The 24,006-nt window shown below is 38.7% G+C and overlaps 1 protein-coding gene across 1 annotated transcript; it reads left to right on the top strand.

Moving 5' to 3' along the window:
• Nucleotides 1–6,648: 6,648 nt before the first annotated feature.
• On the top strand, nt 6,649–13,410 carry LOC146915886 (uncharacterized). Its single transcript, XM_085721477.1, has 5 exons — nt 6,649–8,065; nt 8,248–8,514; nt 8,563–10,619; nt 10,734–11,879; nt 13,153–13,410. Exons 1-5 carry the CDS (start codon nt 6,649–6,651, stop codon nt 13,408–13,410), a joined length of 5,145 nt encoding a protein of 1,714 aa, XP_085577603.1.
• Nucleotides 13,411–24,006: the final 10,596 nt, after the last annotated feature.

Here is a 24,006-nt window from a genome sequence, read left to right on the forward strand (position 1 = left end):
AAGAATGAATGCGATGCCCCACTCTTTCTCTATATGACTTTCCTCTTTTTTGATTTTTTGCTAATATCACTTTGACTTTTTCCTTCGTTTATTATTATTATTATTATTATTATTATTATTATTATTATTATTATTATTATTATTATTATTATTATTATTATTATTATTATTGTTATTATTATTATTGTTATTATTATTATTGTTATTATTATTATATTTCTTTTAGGAAAAAGACTGATCATATTAGAGCATCTTTAATAGGGTGAATTAAAGTGGGTAAGTTGTGTTTATTTTTGTGGGATCGGATTAACTAATTTAAAGTTGATCTAACTAGTTTTTACTTTAATAGTGTATGTTTATAAAGAACTCAAACTTGACCCTACCTGTTTATATTTTATTATTTGTAATTAATTTTTATTTAAAAGTAATATTAATTCAAGATGTAGAAAAATTCCTTCAAAAAAAAAAAGATGTAGAAAATTATTTTAATCAACATTACCTAAACAAATTTTAAATAATAGTAAATATATAAATTTTAAAGTTAAAAGTGATACAAAGGACACAACAATGATGCATAAAAACTACAATTTCAATGACATAATTATAGAAGATTGAAGGAAAACAAAAGAATAAAAATTATTGAAGGTGAAATTGTGTGGAAAAAAATAATAAGTCTTTTTTGAAAGGAAAAAAAAAAGTTAGTACTACCATATTCATAGGAAGATAAAAATGTTTATATTAGCTTTTGTGTGTTTTTTTGAAGGAATACATCCATCATTTTTAATGATATAGTCATTGGATATTATAAAAAAAATTAATACCATAAAATAATAATAATATTTAATGCTTAAGATTTTTTTATTAATGATTTAAATGTTTGAGTCTTTTTTAGGTTGGTTCTATAGTTGATGTACTCCAAGTTTTAGTTCACCCAATACCATGTCATGCTCACTCCAATGTGAGTTTTCTATAGTTGTGATCGTTTATAAGAAATTTGGCATAGTGCAAGATGCACAAAAGTTGCTCTAAGTGAAAACTAATAACCAGATTTTACTTTTCATTTTTTCCATTAAAAGATAGAACATGGACACTTACTTGTGAGTTGTGAATGCATCTTTTGTTCTGATGTTGCAAACCTGAGCTTTTAGCCTTGTAGCTATGTTTCTTCAGAAGCAGAAATAAAAGATTTTCTCACAATCTTCCTCTCCAGTTCCAAGATCTCACTTCGTTCAGAAGAGCAATGCCTACGATTTTCCATTTTGTCATGACATTGTTAGTATTTCAATCTTGAAAATAAAATACAAGAGTCTAATTTTTTTTACTTGTTTGGCACAAAATCGTCTTAAGCCAACTTCTGCTACGATTTAACCAATTCAGGTGCAGATCATAAACAATTCTCGTGCAACACTAGGAGATGTGAGTTCCATTCTGTGTATGTATAATGCAGATGGTTCTGACTTAAATTTCAGATCTCTTGAAACTAATAACGGTTCTTAGTCAATAATATAAACCACTTCTCTCTATGCTATGCTAGTTATTTTACACTGCACTATGCAGTGTTCTACCGTGTTAGAGATAACTAAATGTACAAACCTTTATAGCTTAAACTAGCATATATAAAATATGACTAGTGTACAATTTATCAGATTGAGGATAAACGTAGATAACACAATTCATATTTAATTTTCTATTTTTCTGAAACTTTTATAGATTTTTTTTTTTTGATGTGTAATAGAAGGCAAGCGAACAACAAACTGCGCCATTAAACCTTTTTAGATGGCAAAACCAACATATGTAAACACAACACACACACACATATGTAAACTTTTATAGAAAATTGATGATACGGTTCCATTTTTTGGGTGTTGAAGGAATTTTTGAAGAAAGAGGGAAATGCTTTTTCAACGTGCTCATTGTTTTCTGCCTAGAAGCCTGGAATAGTGGAATTGCAAGTCTTTTTTCACTACCCTTCTCATCAAAAGCAACAAGGTGAACCTCATTGGTCAATTGAATGATGCAATTGGTTTGTTACATCAAATGATATTGGAAAACATCAACACGTCTGCTAAAGCTAGATTAGGCAATCATCAAACAAACAATTCTTCTGTAAATTAGCTTTATAGGATATGAACAAATGTTTATTTAGTAACCATATTAGATTTTTTGCAGAAAGACTGTATTATATGAACATACTTTAGATAAATATGATAACCATTTTAGTCAAATTTTATATCTTGTACTTTCCACTCCAAAACCAGGGGGAAATAACAGCTTGTTAAAATTAACTTTACACTGCACTTTCTAATTTATACAAATACAAATAAACTTTTAGTTTAGATTCAATTCACTTTCTATTCAATTTGTAGATTAATTTTTATTATGGATACCAACAAGTATTATAACCTTATTTCCCTCCAAAAAAAAAGTATTAGAACCTTATTATTTCTTGAACTAATCAAGCATATAAGATAGCATTCTTGCCTACCTTACTAATACCATCTGTAAAGGCTAAGCTTGTGCATGTTGTATGTAAATCTCAGGTCTTAGCAATTCAACCTTAAGTATAGTATTCTAAAATGGTTAGGATTAGTAAGATTACAATCATTATGAAGAAGTATAATTATTTCAAAGAAACGCTTTAGATAAAGTGTAATACAATTGGTAAAATCCCAATACAGCAATAACAATTATAGGCGAGGAAACAACAAAATTAAAATAATGTCATAAAGTCGAAATATGAATACAAAATTACAATCTATAACAAGAGAAGCATCATACCTTTTTACTGTCTATTAATAGGTCTTTCGCAATCATTTCACATGTTTCCATGCCTTAGTATTTGCAACTTTATTGGACGAAAATCGGATAATCATTCGGCCATGAAGGTGGTGACAAGATTTTAGGGTAGAGGGCGCGCCCTAGGGTTAGTTAGCCCTTTTGAAAGGATACTAAGCCCTTAATAGAATATTGACGGCCCACAACTCCCCAAGCACAAGTATTGGGACAAACTTGTGTCCAAGTTAACGGTCCAGTTTTGTTCGGCTTTTAGGAACCACACGTTGAAGGATAACTTTTGGGGAACAATATGGGTATAAGTTTATACCCATATTGGACCATAAACTTTTGGGGAAAAACATATACCCATATAGTTCCCCAAAAGTTATCCTTCGATGTGAGGAACCTAAAAGCCGAACAGAACTGAACCGTTAACTTAGACACAAACCACTTCGACTTGCCCCAATACTTGTGCTTGGGGGATGTGGACCGCCAATATTCTATTAAGGGTTTAGTATCCTTTCACAAGGGCTAACTAACCCTAAGGCGCGCCCTCTGTTCTAAAATCTCGTCACTGCATTCATGGATTTCTGTAAGCATCTAGAGTGCGTGTTCTACATAAAAAAATGTGACTTAGGGCTTAAGAAACTTAGGCCCTAAGTCACAGAAATACAAGCCCAAAAAAGACTATAAACACCCACCTTGGGATCAATCACAATGCATGACCAAAACAAACTACTCCCTAGTTATTGATATTATACTCACTGCAAGTACAATTCTCATGTTTTGTTTTCATGTAATGTGTTTATTTTTATTGTCACGTCTTCTTCAAATCTTGCATTTTTTTTACTTTAAAATCTTTTTTAGATTCATATATGCATACAATGTATTTGATAAAATGCTAGAGTGAATTTTGATAAACATTAACATACGGATGTTATACTTTTATTTATTTTTATTCACGAATATTTCAATAATATTACTTATTTGTTTTACATTTAATTCTTTCTATAATATATGCATATGGTTTTAGTTTTTATATATACATGTCATCAGTTAAGTACATATTAATTCTTTCTCCTAAAAATAGTCTGGGTATGATGATCATTGAAGTTAAAGAATGAATGCGATGCCCCACTCTTTCTCTATATGACTTTCCTCATTTTTGATTTTTTGCTAATATCACTTTGACTTTCTCCTTCGTTTATTATTGTTGTTGTTGTTGTTGTTATTATTATACTTCTTTTAGGAAAAAAAAAAGTAGTATGTGACTGATCATATTAGAGCATCTTTAATAGGGTGAATTAAAGTGGGTAAATTATGTTTATTTTTGTGGGATCGGATTAACTAATTTAAAGTTGATCTAAGTAGTTTTTACTTTAATAGTGGATGTTTATAAAGAACTCAAACTTGACCCTACCTGTTTATATTTTATTATTTGTAATTATTTTTTATTTAAAAGTAATATTAATTCAAGATGTAGAAAAATTCCTTCAAAAAAAAAAAAAGATGTAGAAAATTATTTTAATCAACTTTACCTAAACAAATTTTAAATAATAGTAAATATATAAATTTTAAAGTTAAAAGTGATACAAAGGACACAACAATGATGCATAAAAACTACAATTTCAATGACATAATTATAGAAGATTGAAGGAAAACAAAAGAATAAAATTATTGAAGGTGAAATTGTGTGGAAAAAAATAATAAGTCTTTTTTGAAAGGAAGAAAAAAGTTAGTACTACCATATTCATAGGAAGATAAAAATGTTTATATTAGCTTTTGTGTGTTTTTTTGAAGGAATACATCCATCATTTTTAATGATATAGTCATTGGATATAATAAAAAAATTAATACTCTAAAATAATAATAATATTTAATGCTTAAGATTTTTTTATTAGTGATTTAAATGTTTGAGTCTTTTTTAGGTTGGTTCTATAGTTGATGTACTCCAAGTTTAGTTCACCCAATACCATGTCATGCTCACTCCAATGTAAGTTTTCTATAGTTGTGATCATTTATAAGAAATTTGGCATAGTGCAACATGCACAAAAGTTGCTCTTAGTGAAAACTAATAACTTAAAGGGTAGTATTTTACTTTTTATTTTTTCCATTAAAAGATAGAACATGGACACTTACTTGGGAGTTGTGAATGCATCTTTTGTGCTATGTTTCTGCCCAGTTCCAAGATCTCACTTCGTTTTGGGGAGCAATGCCTACAATTTTCCATTTTGTCATGACATTGTTAGTATTTCAATCTTAAAAATAAAATTCAAGAGTCTAAATGGAGGATTCACATATAGAGCTTTGGTGATTCACATATATCCTCACCAAACATATAATTTGATATACATACATACATATATATATATATATATATATATATATATATATATATATATATATATATATATATATATATCTGTGTGACATTGTTGATGATTCACATATAGTTCTTCACTATTTATATCTTGTACTTTCCGCTCCAAACCAGGGGGGAAATAACAACTTCATAAAATGAAGTTTTCACTGCACTTTCTAATTTAAACAAGTACAAATAAACAAGTACAAATAATCTTTAATCGCCAAACAAATTTTAGATTTATTTTTATCATGTATACTAACAAGTATTAGAACCTTATTATTTCTTGAACTAATCAAGCATATAAGATACCATGTGTAAATAGATTTTGGGGAATCAATTCGTCCTAAAATCATACAAAACTACATGTTTTCATTTGTGCAGGATATAAAATAATCAATACATCTCTCTAAGGTATATTTAAGTACACATCTATTTAAAGGCTAAGCAATTCAACCTTAAGTATAGTATTCTAAACTGGTTACGAATAGTAAGATTGCAATCATTATGAAGAATTATAAGTATTTCAAAGAAACGCTTTAAATAAAGTGTATTACAATTGGTAAAATCTCAATCAATACAGCAATAACAATTATATTCTACAACTTCCACTCAAGATGAAACACAAGTTTATTTTTAATTAGGCGAGGCAAAAACAAAATTAAAATAATGTCATGAAGTCCAAAAATAAATACAAAATTGCAATCTGTAACAAGAGAAGCATCAAACCTTTTTACCGTCTTATGATAGGTCTTTCGCAATCATTTTACGATGTTTCCATGCCTTAACATATTCACCTTTATTCGACAAAGATCGGGTAATCATTCCATAAGTTGCAGCGTCTGGAGTAACTGTCCTTAGTTCCGTTTGTTGAGAAAGGGAAACAATTGTGGAATACTGTTTGGCCTTAGCGTATGGTTATTGAAATAAGAGTACAGCATCAACGTTGTTATCATGATGCAGAGAGTGAGGGTGTGATGGAATTGGAATGAATGAGTTGAATACCAAAATTAAGGGTTGTTTTTAAATGGAATGATGCAGTTCTATATCAGTGTGTGTTTTGTTTTGCTCGATCCAATTTTGGTGGAACTAAAAGCGGAACTAAATTAATATGATTCGCTCAATTAATTTTTCATCAAGGATTCGGTCAATTATTAAAAAGTTTCTCTAGAAAATAAGTATTACATGTCGCACTAACAAAAAATATGAAACCTTTCCAAAAAAAACAAAAAATATGAATGTCTAAATTAACAAAAGTGTACATTTTTATTTGGACAAAAATACCTTCATCTTTATTATTTAAAACTAATAACTTGATGGTTACGAAAAGAAAATGACTTGCGTTCTCTCCTAGGGTTAGTTTCTTCCTCCGATCTCCCCTGAGCCGCCGCTTTGCTTAACTTCGTTCTTATCCTTCTTGGCTCCGACTCTATCCCTTGTGAGTGATTTCAGCTTCATCTGGTATACTCCAACCTAGATGCTTCTGTTCAATACTATATATATCGTGTTCTATGGCTAATCCCAAAATCACAGCTAACCCTAATTACCTTCTTCATCACAAATTCATCCTATTTCTTCCCGAATTTCTCACCCTCACCGAAATTATGTCTGCTTCCGACCTCAATCTTGAAGGGCTTACCTTGACTGATGAGGGGTTAACCCTTGACCTTGACCCAGTCTCTGCCGAAACACAAATCCTTGATCACTGTCTTGCTGGTCGTGTCCTCACTGATAAGCAGATTCGCTTTGCCTATTTCAAAGAACGCCTGGGCAATTTCTGGCGGCCTGGAAAGCGTGTATCAATTACACAATCGAGCGAGAATCGTTTCCTGTTCCAGTTATATCACCGTCTTGATGTTGCGAAGGTCCTTGATGAGGGCCCTTGGTTGTACGACAATTACAATCTAGTAGTTGATCGTATTGCTCCCGGGGTGGTGCCGGCAAGTGTGAATTTGAACCACCTTGATATTTGGGTTCAGGTACACCAGTTGCCTTTTGGTATGGTTGAACAGAGAGTGGGGAATGGAATTGGGAGGTTCCTTGGTGAGTTGAAGGAATATGACAAAAGGAACAATCTGCACAGCTCATATATGCGGTTGAAGGTCAGAATTGATGTTACCCAACCATTGAAAAAGGAGTGGCAGGTGCGAATCAAAGATGGTAGCTTCGCAACAATCAAATTTAAGTATGAGAAACTTGGTATATTTTGTTACTTGTGTGGTCTGCTTGGTCACACAGATAAGAGCTGCCCTCAGTTATTTGAAATGGAGGAGGACGATGGTGTTAGGGGTTGGGGTGAAGCTTTGAGGCCTCTTGTTCGACGTATGGGTACTGCCGCTACAAATGTCTGGTTGCAGGATCCGATACCGAATCGAAACTCTCATGTTGCACATAGTACTGGAGTAGGCTCCACTTCTGCGCAGAGTGGTAATTTGGCTGCTGGTTCCTCTGTTATGGTGTCTTTGAAGGGTCGTATGTCTGCAGTGCATCAGGAAATTGATGCTATCAAAACTCAGTTGCTGGTTGCTAATGCTTTTTTGGGTGAGTCTTCTCGCATTACTTCACCTTCTCTGCTACCTCTTAATGAAGCACCCCTGTCTCAAATTGTTCTTGGTCTGCCGGCGGTGAGTGGTAATGCTGATGTTAGTGCTCGTGTTCCTGCTGCTGGAAGCATTGAGGATGGCATACACGGTACTGAATTGAAGAAGCGCAAGAGGGCTCTCACTGGAGTGGCTGGACTTGAGCATTCACCTACTGGAGGAACACAAGCTGCACCCGAGTTTGAGTCTGTTGCTGATGGGGTCATGGGGAACACTCTTGTAGGCAATATTTTTAGTGATGGGGGGGATGTTGTAATGACTGTTAACAATAATCCACTGTATGATGAAACTGATGTAACGGCAGGTCCTGCTAGTCAGGCCTGCCGAGGTAAATGAGTCTGTTAAGTTGGAACTGTCGAAGTTTAGGTAGCCCGAGCGCAGTTCCTGATCTGAAATACCTTGTACGTCGGTTTAATCCGGCTCTCCTCTTCCTAAGTGAGACCTTAGTTCACAAGAATAAAGTAGAGGATTTGCGTTATGTTCTTGGCTTTGATTTTTGTATTTCTGTAGATAGTATTGGTAGAAGTGGTGGCCTTGCTATTTATTGGCGTGCTAACTTTAATTGTCAAATTGTTAACTACTCCCAAAATCATATTACTGTTTCGGTGTCTGATGTTGTTCATGGTAATTGGAGTCTCACCTGCTACTACGGGTACCCCGAGGGGGGACGTAGGCGTGCGGCGTGGGATTTTCTTCGTCATTTAGCTAGACAAATTACTGGTCCTTGGTGTATCTTCGGAGATTTTAATGACATAATGGATTCTAGTGAGAAACGGGGTAGAAATTGTAGGTCGAATTGACTTATCAATGGTTTTCGGCAATCAGTAATTGACTCTGGCCTCTCTGATGTGCCTGTTGAGGGATATCCATACACTTGGTTCAAGAGCCTGGGTACTCCTCGGGCTGTTGAGGAAAGATTAGACCGTGCACTTGCTAACAACGCCTGGTTTTCTTTATTTCCTGCAGCAACTCTTGAAAATTTAATTGCCCCTGCTTCGGATCATTATCCCATCTTACTCGAATGTAATCCTGTTGTACGTCCTTCGACGTATCGGCGTAATTTCCGCTTCGAAAATGCCTGGAAAGTGGAACCTGGTTTTGATGATATGGTTCGCACTAGTTGGAACATGTATACTGGTGATTCGGTTCTCCCAAGGCTAACTAGATGTGCAGAAGACATGCATGTCTGGAGCAAAGATAACTGCAATAAGTTGAAGCATGATATTGAGGACTGTAGCCGGTGGTTGATTTCTGTCCGCAATCGATATTCTAGAGAAGCTCAGACCCAGCTGGCTCACCTTCGTAAGCGTATGACAAGACTACTCACTCAATATGATATGTATTGGCGGCAACGAGCTAAGGCGCATTGGTATAAAGATGGTGATCGCAATACAAAATTCTTCCATGCTTCTACTACGGCAAGGAAAAAGGTGAATAAAATCTCCTCTCTTGAAGATGGGAATGGCAATAATATCTCAGATAATCAAGGTATGAGTTCTATAGCTAAACAATATTTCTTAGAGTTATTTCAGCAACAACATAGTGTCACTGCCCCGGTCACTGATGTTATTCGCCTGTCTGTCTCCTCTGAGGACAATTTGTTACTCACGGCCCCATTTACGAAGGAAGAATTTCGTGCTGCCATGTTCTCGATGCACCCTGACAAATGTCCTGGACCTGACGGTTATAACCCGAGATTTTATCAGCACTTTTGGCAATTATGCAGTGACGATATTTTCAAGGAGTGTTGTGCCTGGTTGGAAAACGGTCAGTTCCCTGCTGATCTTAATATGACTAATATAGCGCTTATTCCTAAAGGCACGGTTCAGACCACAATGAAAGACTGGCGCCCTATAGCGCTGTGTAATGTGTTGTATAAATTAATCTCCAAAGTGCTTGCCAATCGATTACAACATGTCCTTCCAAAGTGCATCTCTGACAATCAATCTGCTTTTGTTCCTGACCGATCTATTCACGACAATGCCATGGTTGCCATTGAAGTACTTCATTATATGAAAACTAAAGTTAGAGGGACGGTGGGTAGTGTGGCACTAAAATTAGACATTAGTAAGGCGTACGATCGAATGGACTGGAACTATATGAGGGAAGTCTTGACAAAGATGGGTTTTAGTGAACGGTGGATACACTGGATGTCTATGTGTGTAGAGTCTGTCGATTACTCTGTTATAGTTAATAATGATGTTGTGGGACCGGTCATCCCGGGCAGAGGCCTCCGACAAGGCGACCCTTTATTGCCCTATTTGTTTATTTTATGTGCTGAAGGCTTGTCATCTCTCATACGAGACGCGGAAGAGCGCAATACAATAACTGGTGTTTCTATATGTCGAGGTGCACCTTCTGTTTCACATTTGTTGTTCGCCGATGATTGCTTCCTTTTCTTTCAGACAGATGAAGCTCAGGCACAAGTTCTGAAGAATATCCTAGTAACTTATGAGGCAGCGTCTGGTCAAGCTATCAGTCTACCTAAGTCAGAAATGTATTGCAGTCGAAATGTTCCTGCTATGTTGAAAGATTCAATCACGCACATTCTTGGAGTTCACGCCGGCCTGGGCACAGGTAAATACCTGGGGTTACCATCAATGATAGGACGTGATAGGGCTTCGACATTCTCATATATCAAAGACCGAGTGTGGCAGCGTATCAGTTCATGGAGTAGTAAGTGCTTATCAAAAGCGGGCCGTGAAGTCATGATCAAATCTGTTTTACAAGCGATTCCGTCATATGTCATGAGCATTTTCTTGTTACCTTCGTCGCTTATCACAACCATCGAGTGGATGATGAATTCCTTTTGGTGGGGCCACGGTGGTGCGACTAATAGGAGCATTCATTGGCTGTCATGGGAGAAATTATCAATGCATAAGGTACATGGTGGTATGGGTTTTAAAGATTTGTCGGCGTTCAATTTGGCTATGCTTGGTAAGCAAGGGTGAAGATTCCAAACAGACCCTGACTCGCTGGTTGCTCGCATCTTTAAGGCTCGTTATTTTCCAACTCGGAGTTATCTTACTGCTCGTTTGGGACATAATCCGAGTTATGTTTGGCGTAGTATTCTTCAAGCTCGCTTTATTGTACGTGGAGGTGCCAGATGGCGAATAGGTACAGGTACCAATATTCCTATATTAGATGAACCATGGCTTAAAGATGGTCGGTGTATCAGCAGCAATGTACCTGGGGCTGACTTTGTCTGCAACTTCTCTGTTGACAGTTTGATTGATAGTGAAGCCCATTGTTGGAACACTTCGCTTGTGCAGCAAGTTTTCAGTGAAGACATTGCATTCCTGAATACACCGTTGGTCACGCAGGTGGCAAGTGATAGGCTGATTTGGAAGGCAGAACGAAATGGTATTTACTCGGTGAAAAGCGCTTATCGTCTTTGTGTGGAGGATCTTGTAGACACTACGCATCTACGTCGGCCGGGCTTTTGGACAGGTATATGGAAATTGAAGGTTCCCCCAAAGGTTAAGAACTTAATTTGGCGCATTTGTCGTGGTGTTTTGCCAACTAGAATTCGGCTGCAAGATAAAGGGGTTCAATGCCCGACCCATTGTGTTAGTTGCGAGCACCCAGACGAAGATCTCGAACATGTTTTCTTTCTATGTCCTTTCGCTGTTCAGGTCTGGAATCAAGCTGGCCTTTGGCAAGCAGTGCAGCAATCGGTTCAGTCTACTAATTCAGCAACTGAAGCTGTGTTTCTTCTTTTGCAACAGCTGCATTCAGAGGCACGTCACAGATTGGCAGCTATCATTTGGAGCCTTTGGAAGCATCGTAACAAGAAATTGTGGCAGAATGAGAATGAATTATGCGCACACGTTGTAGACCGTGCTAGACACATGCTGGATGCATGGCTGGAAGCCCGTTCTGAACCGAAACAACAGCACAGTTCAGATCCCTCTGCTGCTGTTCTACACTACGACGCGGCTGGCCAAGAGCTGCTGCATGATCCAGGTGCTCCAGCTGTGATACAGTGGCAGAGACCTCTCCCGGGGCGCATAAAATGTAATATTGACGCGTCGTTTTCCACTGATTATAATCGTGTCGGGATTGGATTATGTTTACGGGACGAGGATGGTGCTTATATGTTAGCAAAGACCATGAGCATTTCTCCCTTGGTTGATGTCTACGTAGTGTTATACCCTAATTTTGGACCTAAAAATACTAGTTCGATTCTTCTTTTCTTGCATTTCAAGTCATTTGATATGCCTCTGAGTAATTACATCCTTCTCTGCATTTTATTTCAATATTGTTTGCAAAATTCATGAAAAAGGGTATTTTAGTCATTTCCTGCATTCAACTCATTTTAATCCTTGGAAATTGTTTAAGTTTTATAAATTGGTTTGTATAAGTCCCTGTTTCAATCTCATGTCAAAATTCATTTCAAAAAATATCAGTTGAGTCATTTTTTAGTTAGTTTAGCCCCTAGGGGCATTTTAGTCATTTCCTATGTTAAAATTTCTTTCAGTCCTTTAAAAAATTGTTTGAGTCTTTTCATTTGATTTGAATGAGTCTCTGTTTCATTCTATGTCAAAATCCATTTCAAAATTTGCATTTGAAGTCATTTTGAGTCAGTTTTGCCCCTAGGGGCATTTTAGTCTTTTCATGTGTTAAAACCCTGTTTAAAATTCTAGAAATTGTCTCTGAGTCTTTTAATTCCCTTGTATAAACTCTTTCTTTAATCCCTTGTTAAAAAATCATTTTAAAATTGCATTTGAGTCGTTTTTAGTCGTTTTAGTCCCTAGGGGTGTTTTGGTCATTTCACATAAAAACTCTCGTCTGCTTCGTTGTTTTTAATCATCTCGCTTTACGTTAATTTTCAATTTACTTTTTTTTAATTCAATTTTAGTTTTAATTTCCATTTTGGTCCTTGTACTTTTGTTATTTGCATTTTAATCCTTTTTTAGTTTGTTAGAGTCCAAGTGCCACGTGTCCAAATGTTGTTGGTCCACAAAAGTTTGTTACAAGTCAAGTGCCACATGGCATTATTTCATTGGTTCAAGGCTTGCCATATCACCTATAAATAGGTCAAAGTCATTGGTCAAGGTGAATGACAACTAATCATTTTTTTTTACACCAATCATTTTCCAATCATTTTTTTCCACCAAATACAAAAAATAACAAAAAATCCAATTTCTTTTTCCTCCTTCCCCTCTAACCGTAACCACCACCTCTACCTCCATAACAACTTTTCACCACCCACTCAACCACCCTAACTAACCTCTAATCTTCATCCCTAACCACCCACTCCACCACCCTAACAGAATTTCTCCACAACTCCAACCTCCATAATCTCCCGAATCCGTCGCAAACTCACCAACTCCACCAATTTTCACCATTAACACAAAAATCCTCACAATTAAACCAACGCAGTGTCTGTAACGCCATTTTCGAATCAATCAGAATTCACAAACGCTAAACAACACTGATTCAGAATCGCGGCGGAGGAAGGAAGAATTCGAAACCGTTTCAAGCAATTTACTAACCAGTCCGTTTTTGAAGCCACGAGTCTCCGATCAGCAAAGACAAGTCTCCAACCGAAACGAGCAAGGTCCAAATCGATGCAAAGGCGGTGAAATAGCAGATTCGCGAAGCAAAATTAAGGGAGGGAAACGATCTGAAGCTTTTTCGTCGTCCTTCTTTGGTGCTTCTCCGATCTAACGAAAGGTAACTCATCGTTGTGTTTGCTTGTCCATTCTTGTTCGAAAACTTTCGAAATAGACTTGTAGATCTAGGCTGTGTTGGTTGTTTTTTCGAAAAATTAATGGCAAAAATGAATAGAGGAGAAGGAGAGCTTCGTGTTGATGTAATAATATTTGAAAATGGATGTGTCTGGAGATTTCCCGGCGGCGGCGCCGCCACCTTAGGGTGGCCGGCCACCGCGCCGGAGTAATGGAGAAGATGAAGCTTCATCTTCTTTTGTTTCCTTGTCCAGATCGGTTAGAATGAGAGAGAAGAGAGGTTTTGATGTTTGAAAGAGTTTGTTTGGAAAAAATGAGTGAAAAAAAACGGTCCAATCCCTTTATACCATGGGCTAACCGAACCGGTTCTTTCCATTACCCATGGATCGACCCGGTTTGCTCTCTTAAGCCCAACGTTTCTTGTTTCCTTTTTCCAGAATGCTACGTGCACCCCCCTGTCCTGCATATTTCTTGCTGTTTTCTTGCTATTCGCACCATTACCTGTCCAAACTTTTCTAAAAAATTCCTAAAAATTTTTCATGTATTCTTGATCATTTTCTTGACTTTTTTTTTTGGTGTTTTTATGTGTTAATTCTTGATTAAAAAATGTGTGGTATTTTCTTGTTAATTGTTTACTATTTTTGCTAAAAAAAATTGTGAAGTTTCATATGTTTTTGTGTCTAAAAATTCTCTAAAAACTCCAAAAAAATTCATGCATGTTTCTTGATAGTCTTGCGGTATTATTGTGGTAACTGTTGCATGTTAAAAATTGACAAGAATAATGTGGTTAATTTTCTTACTATTTTGTGATATTTTGTGCTAAAAATTGATGAAAATTTGCTTGATTCCAATTCCAATCCTTGATAAATGTTTGTGGTTCATGATGGATGATTTTATGAGGTTTTTTACTACTGTTTGAATGTGTTTTTTACTGAACATGTGCATGTGATGATTGGTCGTTTGCTTGGCAAGTTTTGTTTTGTGAATAAATGGTACAAATAGGTCTAGATTCACATAAAAATGCAAGTTTACAATGACACTTGGATCCTCATTTTAAAACCTGGATTTTTATGCCTTGAAAGTATGTTGAATTGTGAGGATTATAGGTCATACTCAAGCCTTGCATTGGTGATGAGATTTTAGACCTATTTCACATTGTTTTTGCTTGTTTTTTTATGTTAATTTTCATTACTTTTGTTATGATAGCTTTGACTTGCTTTATATCTCGTGCTACTAACCATTTGTTCATTGTTTCATACATCATGAGCATTCCATACTTCATCACCTCATTCACTTTAATTTCTTGCACTTTAAGTTTCAACTTCATGCAAAAATTAGAATGTAAAGATTTAGGAATTCTTGTAATATTTTACTTTCATGCTTTTAATTTCTTGGCAAAGAGGCCATAGAATGTATCTAGGGTATGATGTAAAGGACAATGGACTCTAATGATGTACACCGACACAAGCACCGACACATGCACACACATCACTTTAGATATAGCTAGAATATGCATGTTTAGATGTATGTTTAGGATTGTATGTTTAGATGAATGTTTAGGCTTTATACTTAGAAAAATCAATTTTCCAAACAAATGTGAACAACATCACTCAAATACTTTTCTTAATAAACCTTGGGATCAAAATCCCATTGAATTTTCCTTTTCTTAATCAAATTCCAATGAAAAATAATCATGTTTAGACCACATTTTGCAAATGACTAATTCAACCTCACAATTTCATAAATCTCATGCCCTTGAGGCCTCTCTCTTATTCTTCAAAATTTCATTTTCAAACTTAAAATCAACCAACAAAAACAAAAACATTTTTTGAGAGAGAACTACGGTGGATTTGATCCCTTAAACGGGTACGTAGGCAAGGAACAAAATTCCTTCAATTCAAATAAAATAAAAATTCAAACACTTTCTTCTCCCTCCAATTCTTCACTTAGAATACCTTTAGGTTTAATAAACACTTTCAAAATAGCATTGAAAAATAGAGCGCGCGCGTAGAAATTAAAGACGGTTCCTATAGGATACTATAGTCGTTATGGGTGCCTAACACCTTCCCGTAGCGAAAACAACTCCCGGACCTCGATTCTCAAGGGTTTTGTTTACTTTTTCCCTTCCCAAGAAAAAATAAGATATCACCGGTTAGAAAGGTTCAAACGTGATTAATGTTTGACACCCGAAAACCAAGATAAAACAGCTGGCGACTTCACTGGGGAGATTCGAGAGTTACGCCTAGTCTTTATTTCCACGCTTGCGCTTGTATTTTTTACTTGTTTCTTTTACTTGCTTTCCTATGTGAATAAATGTTTATTTTCTTTCAAACGTGTGCGGTGAGAATATCAAAAGTCCTGCACCCGGGCTGAGTGAACTTAGGATTTAGGAGGGATATAATCGACAATTCATTCCGGGGGTTGCCTCGTGTTTTGGATTATGCGATCAATCCCACATAGCTGAGGCATTTTGGGGGTGATGTTGTCGGCGCGTGTTGTCGCGTTTAGGCACTTTACTTCTAATTGTTCTATGACGCTATGAACCGTAGATAACCAAACCCATCCATGGCCATTTTCTAGGATGTAGTGCGGAGGCTAAACCGAGTGTTGTCTCGAGTTTTAGTCGTCACGCGATACTACACTCAAGTTAGACCTTCCACGGATAATCATGGAGCGAGTGTTGTCTCGTGACACCGTGATATACGTCGGAGAGGTTGCAACTTGGGAACCTTTTTAGAACCCGGTTACTATTTCCTAAAGCCTTAGTTTCACCGGACACCGTGTCCACCCATGACTCCTCGAATTTGAACTTCAACCCACCATGTTTTCTCCGAACTTGAACATAATCATGCATTCATGCATACATGCATACATGCATAAACTTTTGTCATGCATTGTTATCGAAGGGCTTAGACAAGTTGAATTTGTAAACATTGTAGGAATGAAGATGACTAAGTCCTACAAGTTCAAGGAAGTTGATTTGGCTAGTTTGAGAGATTTGGCACTCAAGGTTGAGGATCCGACTGGTTTCCGACATCGTTACGGGGCTTTACTTCCTATTCTCCAGACTAATGTGGATGAGAAGCTTGTGCACACTCTAGTGCAATTCTATGATCCGAAGAATCGGTGCTTTACTTTTCCAGACTTTCAGTTGATGCCTACTCTAGAGGCTTATTCTCACTTGATGAGTCTAGCTATTGCTAAGGAGGTACCCTTTGCGGGACTTGAAAATCCTCCTACTCCATTGGTTATTGCTAAAGATCTCCATCTTACAACCTCCGATGTCTCCAAGAATCTTGTCACTAAGGCACGTATCCGAGGGTTCACTTCAGAGTATCTTCTTGGGAAAGCTCACCTCAATACCACTTGTCAGGACACTCTTGAGGCTATTCTTGCACTTCTCATCTACGGGCTTATTCTCTTTCCGAATCTTGACGACTTCGTGGACATGAATGCTATCATGATCTTCCACTCCAAGAATCCTGTTCCTACCTTGCTAGCTGACACATACCATGCTATTCACGATCGTTCCGGCAAAGGTCGTGGATACATTCTTTGTTGTGTGCCTCTCCTCTATAGGTGGTTTATTTCGCACCTTCCGAAGGCTTTCCACGACAATCTGGAGAATTGGTCTATTTCACAGAGGATTATGGCTCTCACTCCTAATGAAGTGGTTTGGCTTACTCCCGCTTCTAGGGTTAAGGAAATTATCTTTGGTGGTGGGAAGTTTCTCAATGTACCTCTTCTTGGTACCCGGGGTGGAATCAACTATAACCCGGAGCTTGCTTTGCGACAATTTGGTTTCCCGATGAAAGATAAGCCCATCAATCTTGCTACAGCCCCTTACTTCTTCCACTACTCCAGTGCTCCCACGGGAATTAGAGAGGATTTCATGGAAGCTTGGACTAAGCTTCGGAAGAAAGAGGTGAAGCATATGGGTGTAAGGTCCGGTATTGCTCACGAGGCCTATACACAGTGGGTGATTAACCAAGCTGAGGAGATTGGTATGCCTTACCCCTCTATGAGATATGTGTCTGCATCTGTTCCTACCATGCCTTTGCCTCTACTCCCACCTACCCAGGAGATGTATCAGGAGCATCTAGCTATGGAGAGTCGGGAGAAGCATCAGTGGAGAGCTAGATACTATGAGGCTGAGAACTTGATCATGACTTTGGATGGAAAGGATGAGCAGCAGACTCACGAGGTCTTGACACTGAAGAAAGAGTTAGCTAAGGCTAAGAGAGAGATTGAAGAGAAAGATAGGTTGCTCATGAGGGACTCCAAGAGGGCTAGGGGTGCCCGTGACTTCTATGCACGATACTGCAGCTATGAGTCTGAGTCTGAGGATGATGCTTCCACTTCCTATGCTTGAGGATCTCCATTTCCTGTTGTTATTTCCGTTTTGTGTTGATTTACATTTTAAAGTCTATCCCTTGGCTTAGCATTTCAAAGGGAATCGTCTTGTAAAACTATATGTTGGTTATTTGTTTCCCGTTCATGTTAATCGTTGTTTAGTAATGTTTACAAGTTTCTAATTTGTCTAAAACCCTTCGATAACACATAAAAAGAATCTTTTTGCATATGCATTTACACATTTCATGCATCATATGCATTCATTGGTCACAAAAAGCTTCTCTCGTGCTTATTGCCTCCTGGTTTTGTCCGCCGCAGTCTGAAAAGTGGCTCGTGCTCGCAAAGTGTATCAACCAGATAGAATTCATCAAACAAGATTTTACAAGAGAAGAATCATGGCTAACTTTGAAGAAGAAAATGCTCAGCTCCGTGCCGAATTGGCTGCTATGAGAGAAGACTTGGCTAAGGCTCATGACGCTATGTCCGCTATGATGGCTGCACAAGAACAACCAGCCACATCTATTCCAGTCTCTGCTGAAGTGATTCCCTCTATCCCACTGTCTACTGTGGCTACTGATGCTCGGTTTGTTATGCCCAACGGCCGTCCTTATGGCCTCCCACCTTTCTATTCTCCTAATACTGCTGCTGGTATCTCTGGTTTTGCTGGTCAAGGACAGATTCCTATGACAACTTTTGCTGGTGCAAGTACTTCTATGCCTCAAGTGACTACTGTTGCTACCGACCCTATTGTACACACTGTACAACAGGTGATTGATGTTGACACTCCGCGTGAACAAGATCCCGCAATGGAAGCTATGAAGAGACAGTTAAGGGAGTTGGCTGGAGAACTCCGTGAGGTCAAGGCTAGCCGGGGAAGCAACGGTGTTCCTGCTAAACCTCGTGATCTATGCTTGGTATCCCGATTTGAGGTTCCTAAGAAATTCAAAGAGCCAGAATTTGACAAATACAATGGAACTTCTTGTCCACACAACCATGTCATCCGGTACGTCCGAAAGATGGCAAACTACGCGGATAATGACGCTCTGATGATCCACTGCTTCCAGAGCAGCTTGGCAGATGATGCAGCAGATTGGTATACTAGTTTGAGCAAAGACAACATCCATACTTTTGAGGAACTTGCTGCTGCTTTTGAAAGTCATTATGAATTCAATACCCGCTTGAAGCCGAATAGGGACTCCCTTAAAGCTTTGTCTCAGAAATCAGATGAAACCTTCCGTGAATATGCTCAAAGGTGGAGAGGGGCAGCTGCCCGTGTTTCTCCTCGACTTGATGAGGAAGAATTAACACAGACATTCTTGAAGACTCTGAAGAAGGAGTATAAGGAAAGAATGATAGTCTCTGCTCCGAACAACTTCTCTGATATGGTCACAATGGGAACTCGTCTAGAGGAGGCTGTCCGAGAAGGTATTATTGTCCTCGAGAAGGGTGAATCTTCGACCAGTGCACCAAAGAAGTACGGTAATGGCCACCATAAGAGGAAAGAATCTGATGTAGGGATGGTATCTGGCAATCCGTCTGCAGCTGCTACACAATTACCTCTGCCCTATCACTACATGCAGTACTCTCAACACCCTTTCTTCCCACCGTTCTACCAGCAATATCCTCTGCCACCGGGTCAACCACCAGTGCCCGTCAATGCCATCACTCAGCAAGTACAACAACAGCCTCCTGCTCAACAGCAACAACAACAGCAGGGCCCCCGACCCAAACCTTCATTTCCACCAATACCAATGCGGTATGCTGATTTGCTCCCAACTCTACTTGCTAAGGGACATTGTGCCACCAGACCAGGCAGGCCTCCACCTAACCCTTTGCCTCCCAGGTTCCGGCATGATCTTACATGTGAATTCCATCAGGGTGCTCAAGGCCATGATACTGAAGGTTGCTATGCTTTGAAGTATATTGTGAAAGATTTGATAGAAAAAGGAAGGTTGACCTTTGAGAATAGTGTTCCTCATGTTCTTGACAACCCGCTTCCAAACCATGCTGCTGTTAACATGATCGAGGCCTTCGAAGGAATCCCCGTTCCTCAGGAAGAGCCCATATTGGATGTCCGCAATGTTGTCACTCCCTTGGTGCCGTTACATGTCAAGCTCTGCCAGGCTTCTCTTTTCAAACATGATCATATTTCTTGTTCAGAATGCCTTCGGAATCCCATGGGTTGTCGTGTTGTGCAAGATGATATCCAGGGTCTGATGGATGACAAACACTTAATCGCCAGTGATGTATGTGTGATTGTGCCAGTGTTCCATGACTCTCCTGTTAAAAATGTATCTCAGAAAAAGAATGTTGAGCCTTTGGTGATCAGGTTATCTGGTCCGGTATCTTATACCTCTACCAAAGCAATTCCCTACAAGTACAATGTAACCATGATTGAGAACGGAGTGGAGGTGCCTCTGGTATCCCCAGCTACAGTTGATAATGTTGCCGGTGAAGTTACAACTCTGAGAAGCGGAAAAGTCCGTCCACCCTTGTTTCAAAAGAAGGTGGTGACACCTATTGCCACGGTAACTCCACCAGTTGCTCCTCCTGTTGATAAGAACCCCGGCCCAGCAGGCCAATCTATTGAAGAGTCCAATCTGGACGAAATCCTGAGGCTTATCAAGAAAAGTGACTATAAGATTGTTGACCAGCTGCAGCAAACCCCATCAAAGATATCCATCTTGTCTCTGTTCATGAGCTCGGAAGCTCACAGGAAGGTGTTGATGAAGATATTAGAGTAAGCTTATGTTGACCACGAAGTCTCTGTGGATCAGTTTGATGGGATAGTGAGTAATATTACCGCCTGCAACAACTTGGGATTTGGTAACGATGAACTCCCCGAAGCACGGAAACACCACAACTTGGCTCTACATATCTCAGTACATTGTGGATCTGACATGATATCCAATGTGTTGGTAGACACTGGATCGTCTCTGAATGTAATGCCTGAATCCACGCTAAGACAATTGAGCCATCACGGAATTTCTCTGAGGGGTAGCAGCTATCTGGTTAAAGCTTTTGATGGATCTCGCAAGGATGTTCTCGGGGAAGTAGACTTGCCAATTACCATTGGTCCTGAGACATTTCAGATTACTTTCCAAGTCATGGACATCAATGCTTCTTACAGCTGTCTCCTCGGAAGACCATGGATTCATGACGCTGGAGCAGTCACTTCTACTTTGCATCAGAAGCTCAAGTTCATGAGAAACGGTAAGATTGTCACTGTACATGGTGAAGAGGCATTTCTGGTTAGCCAAGTATCATCTTTCTCTTGTGTTGAAGCAGGGTCCGCTGAAGGGACGTCGTTTCAAGGTTTGACCGTTGAGGGTGCAGAACCCCGAAGGGCTGGTACTAGCATGGCTTCACTAAAAGACGCCCAGAAGGCTGTTCAAGCAGGGCAGGCTGCTGGCTGGGGCAAAGTGATTCAGATTCTGGAAAACAAGCGTAAAGAGGGCCTTGGATTCTCCCCAACCTCGGGTGTTTCAACAGGAACTTTCTACAGTGCTGGGTTCATCAATGCTATTACTGAAGATGCTGCTGAAAGAAGCCACGTGCCTACATTTGTTATACCAGGAGGCACTGTGAGAAATTGGGAAGCCATTGATGTTCCCTTGGTCATGCATGCTTCCATGTAATGTGTCGTGTTGCTCATGTTTTTCTGTTTTCAAAATAACAATCCTTTCGCTCTGCCCAAGACGAAAGTGATATCATTGTAAGGGCATGTTTGTTTCGGCATTGCCGTTATCAATAAAAGTTGTCGTTTTTCTCACGAGTCTTTGTTTTTTTTACTTTTTAGTGCCTTTTTCTTGGAAATAATGGTAATGCCAGAAAAAACCAAAACATTTGTTATTTTCTTATTAATTTTAAAAAAAATCTGCATAGAAAACATTTTTCTAAAAATCATCCCAATCATATTATGCAGATTGAACCATAATAAACCCGTTGAACACAGTGACCCTGTGGTTCCTCCAAATTTTGAATTCCCTGTACATGAAGCTGAAGATGAGGAAGATGATGAAGAGATACCGTATGAAATCACTCGACTACTTGAGCAAGAAAGAAGAGCCATTCAGCCTCACCAGGAAGAGATTGAGCTCATCAACCTGGGTACTGAAGAAAACAAGCGAGAGATCAAGATTGGTGCTGCACTTGAGCCAGAAGTGAAAAAGAAGATCACTCAGCTTCTTCATGATTATCCAGATGTCTTTGCATGGTCCTATGAAGATATGCCGCGTCTAGATCCCAAGATTGTGGAGCATCGGATACCGACAAGACCTGAATGTCCTCCTGTCAAACAGAAATTAAGAAGGTCTCGTCCAGACATGGCTCTTAAGATCAAGGCTGAAGTACAGAAGCAAATTGATGCGGGTTTCCTCATGACAGCTGAATACCCTGAGTGGATTGCCAACATTGTGCCAGTACCAAAGAAAGATGGGAAAGTTCGAATGTGTGTTGATTACAGAGATCTGAACAAAGCCAGTCCAAAAGATAACTTCCCATTGCCTCATATTGATGTGCTTGTTGACAGTACTGCCCAATCCAAAGTGTTCTCCTTCATGGATGGTTTCTCTGGTTATAATCAGATACGAATGTCTCCTGAAGATAGAGAAAAGACGTCCTTCATCACTCCATGGGGAACATTCTGTTATAAAGTGATGCCGTTCGGCTTGATAAATGCTGGTGCTACCTATCAAAGGGGTATGACCACTCTGTTTCATGATATGATTCACAAAGAGATTGAAGTATATGTTGATGATATGATTGTGAAGTCAAGTGATGAAGAGCAGCATCTTGTGTATTTGAAAAAGATGTTTGAAAGACTGAGAAAGTACAAGATGCGGTTGAATCCTAACAAGTGCACATTTGGTGTAAGATCTGGAAAGTTGCTAGGCTTCATTGTCAGCCAGAGAGGCATTGAAGTTGACCCTGACAAAGTCTGAGCCATAAGAGAGATGACGGCCCCTCAAACTGAGAAGCAAGTCAGAGGTTTCCTCGGACGTCTGAATTATATTTCAAGATTCATATCTCACATGACTACTACTTGTGGTCCAATTTTCAAATTGCTTAGAAAGAATCAGCCTGTTGTATGGGATGATGAATGTCAGGAAGCTTTTGATAGCATTAAAGAATATCTGTTGGAACCACCTATCCTTGTCCCACCAGTGGAAGGAAGGCCTTTGATTATGTATCTGTCAGTGTTAGATGATTCAGTGGGTTGTGTTCTCGGTCAACAAGATGAGACTGGTAAGAAAGAGCATGCTATCTACTATCTGAGCAAGAAGTTCACCGACTGTGAGACTCGGTATACAATGCTTGAAAAGACTTGTTGTGCTTTAGCTTGGGCTGCCAAACGCCTGCGTCATTATATGGTGAATCACACAACTTGGTTAATATCCCGAATGGATCCAATCAAGTACATCTTTGAAAAGCCTGCTGTTACTGGAAAGATTGCACGTTGGCAAATGTTGTTGTCTGAATATGATATTGTGTACAAAGCTCAGAAAGCAATCAAAGGAAGTGTCCTTGCTGAGCATCTTGCTTGTCAACCTCTTGATGATTACCAGCCAATTAAGTTTGATTTCCCTGACGAAGAGATCATGTATCTGAAAGCAAAAGACTGTGAAGAACCACTGATCAATGAAGGGCCGGACCCCAATAGCAAGTGGGGATTGGTGTTTGATGGTGCTGTTAATGCTTATGGTAAAGGAATTGGAGCCATCATTGTAACTCCTCAGGGGCACCACATTCCTTTCACCGCTCGAATAACTTTTGAATGCACAAACAACATAGCTGAATATGAAGCATGCATCTTGGGCATTGAAGAAGCCCTTGACCTGAGGATTAAGCACCTTGACATCTATGGAGATTCTGCACTTGTTATTAATCAGATAAAAGGTGAATGGGAGACTCATCATGAGAAGCTGATTCCTTACCGTGACTATGCAAGACGTCTGTTGACATACTTTACAAAGGTTGAGCTGCACCATATCCCTCGGGATGAAAATCAGATGGCTGACGCTCTTGCTACCTTATCCTCCATGTTTCGTGTGAACCATTGGAATGATGTGCCCGTAATCAAAGTGCAACGTCTTGATAGACCCGCTCATGTGTTTACTATTGAAAATATGCCAGATCAAGCTGACAAAGATGTGAATGACAAAAAGCCTTGGTATCACAACATCAAACAATTCTTGCAGAATCATGAATATCCACCTGGTGC

The sequence above is a fragment of the Medicago sativa genome, chromosome 6 (assembly GCF_051527215.1).
Source record: "Medicago sativa cultivar Bolivia chromosome 6, Bolivia_mono, whole genome shotgun sequence".
In the NCBI taxonomy this organism is placed as follows: domain Eukaryota; kingdom Viridiplantae; phylum Streptophyta; class Magnoliopsida; order Fabales; family Fabaceae; genus Medicago; species Medicago sativa.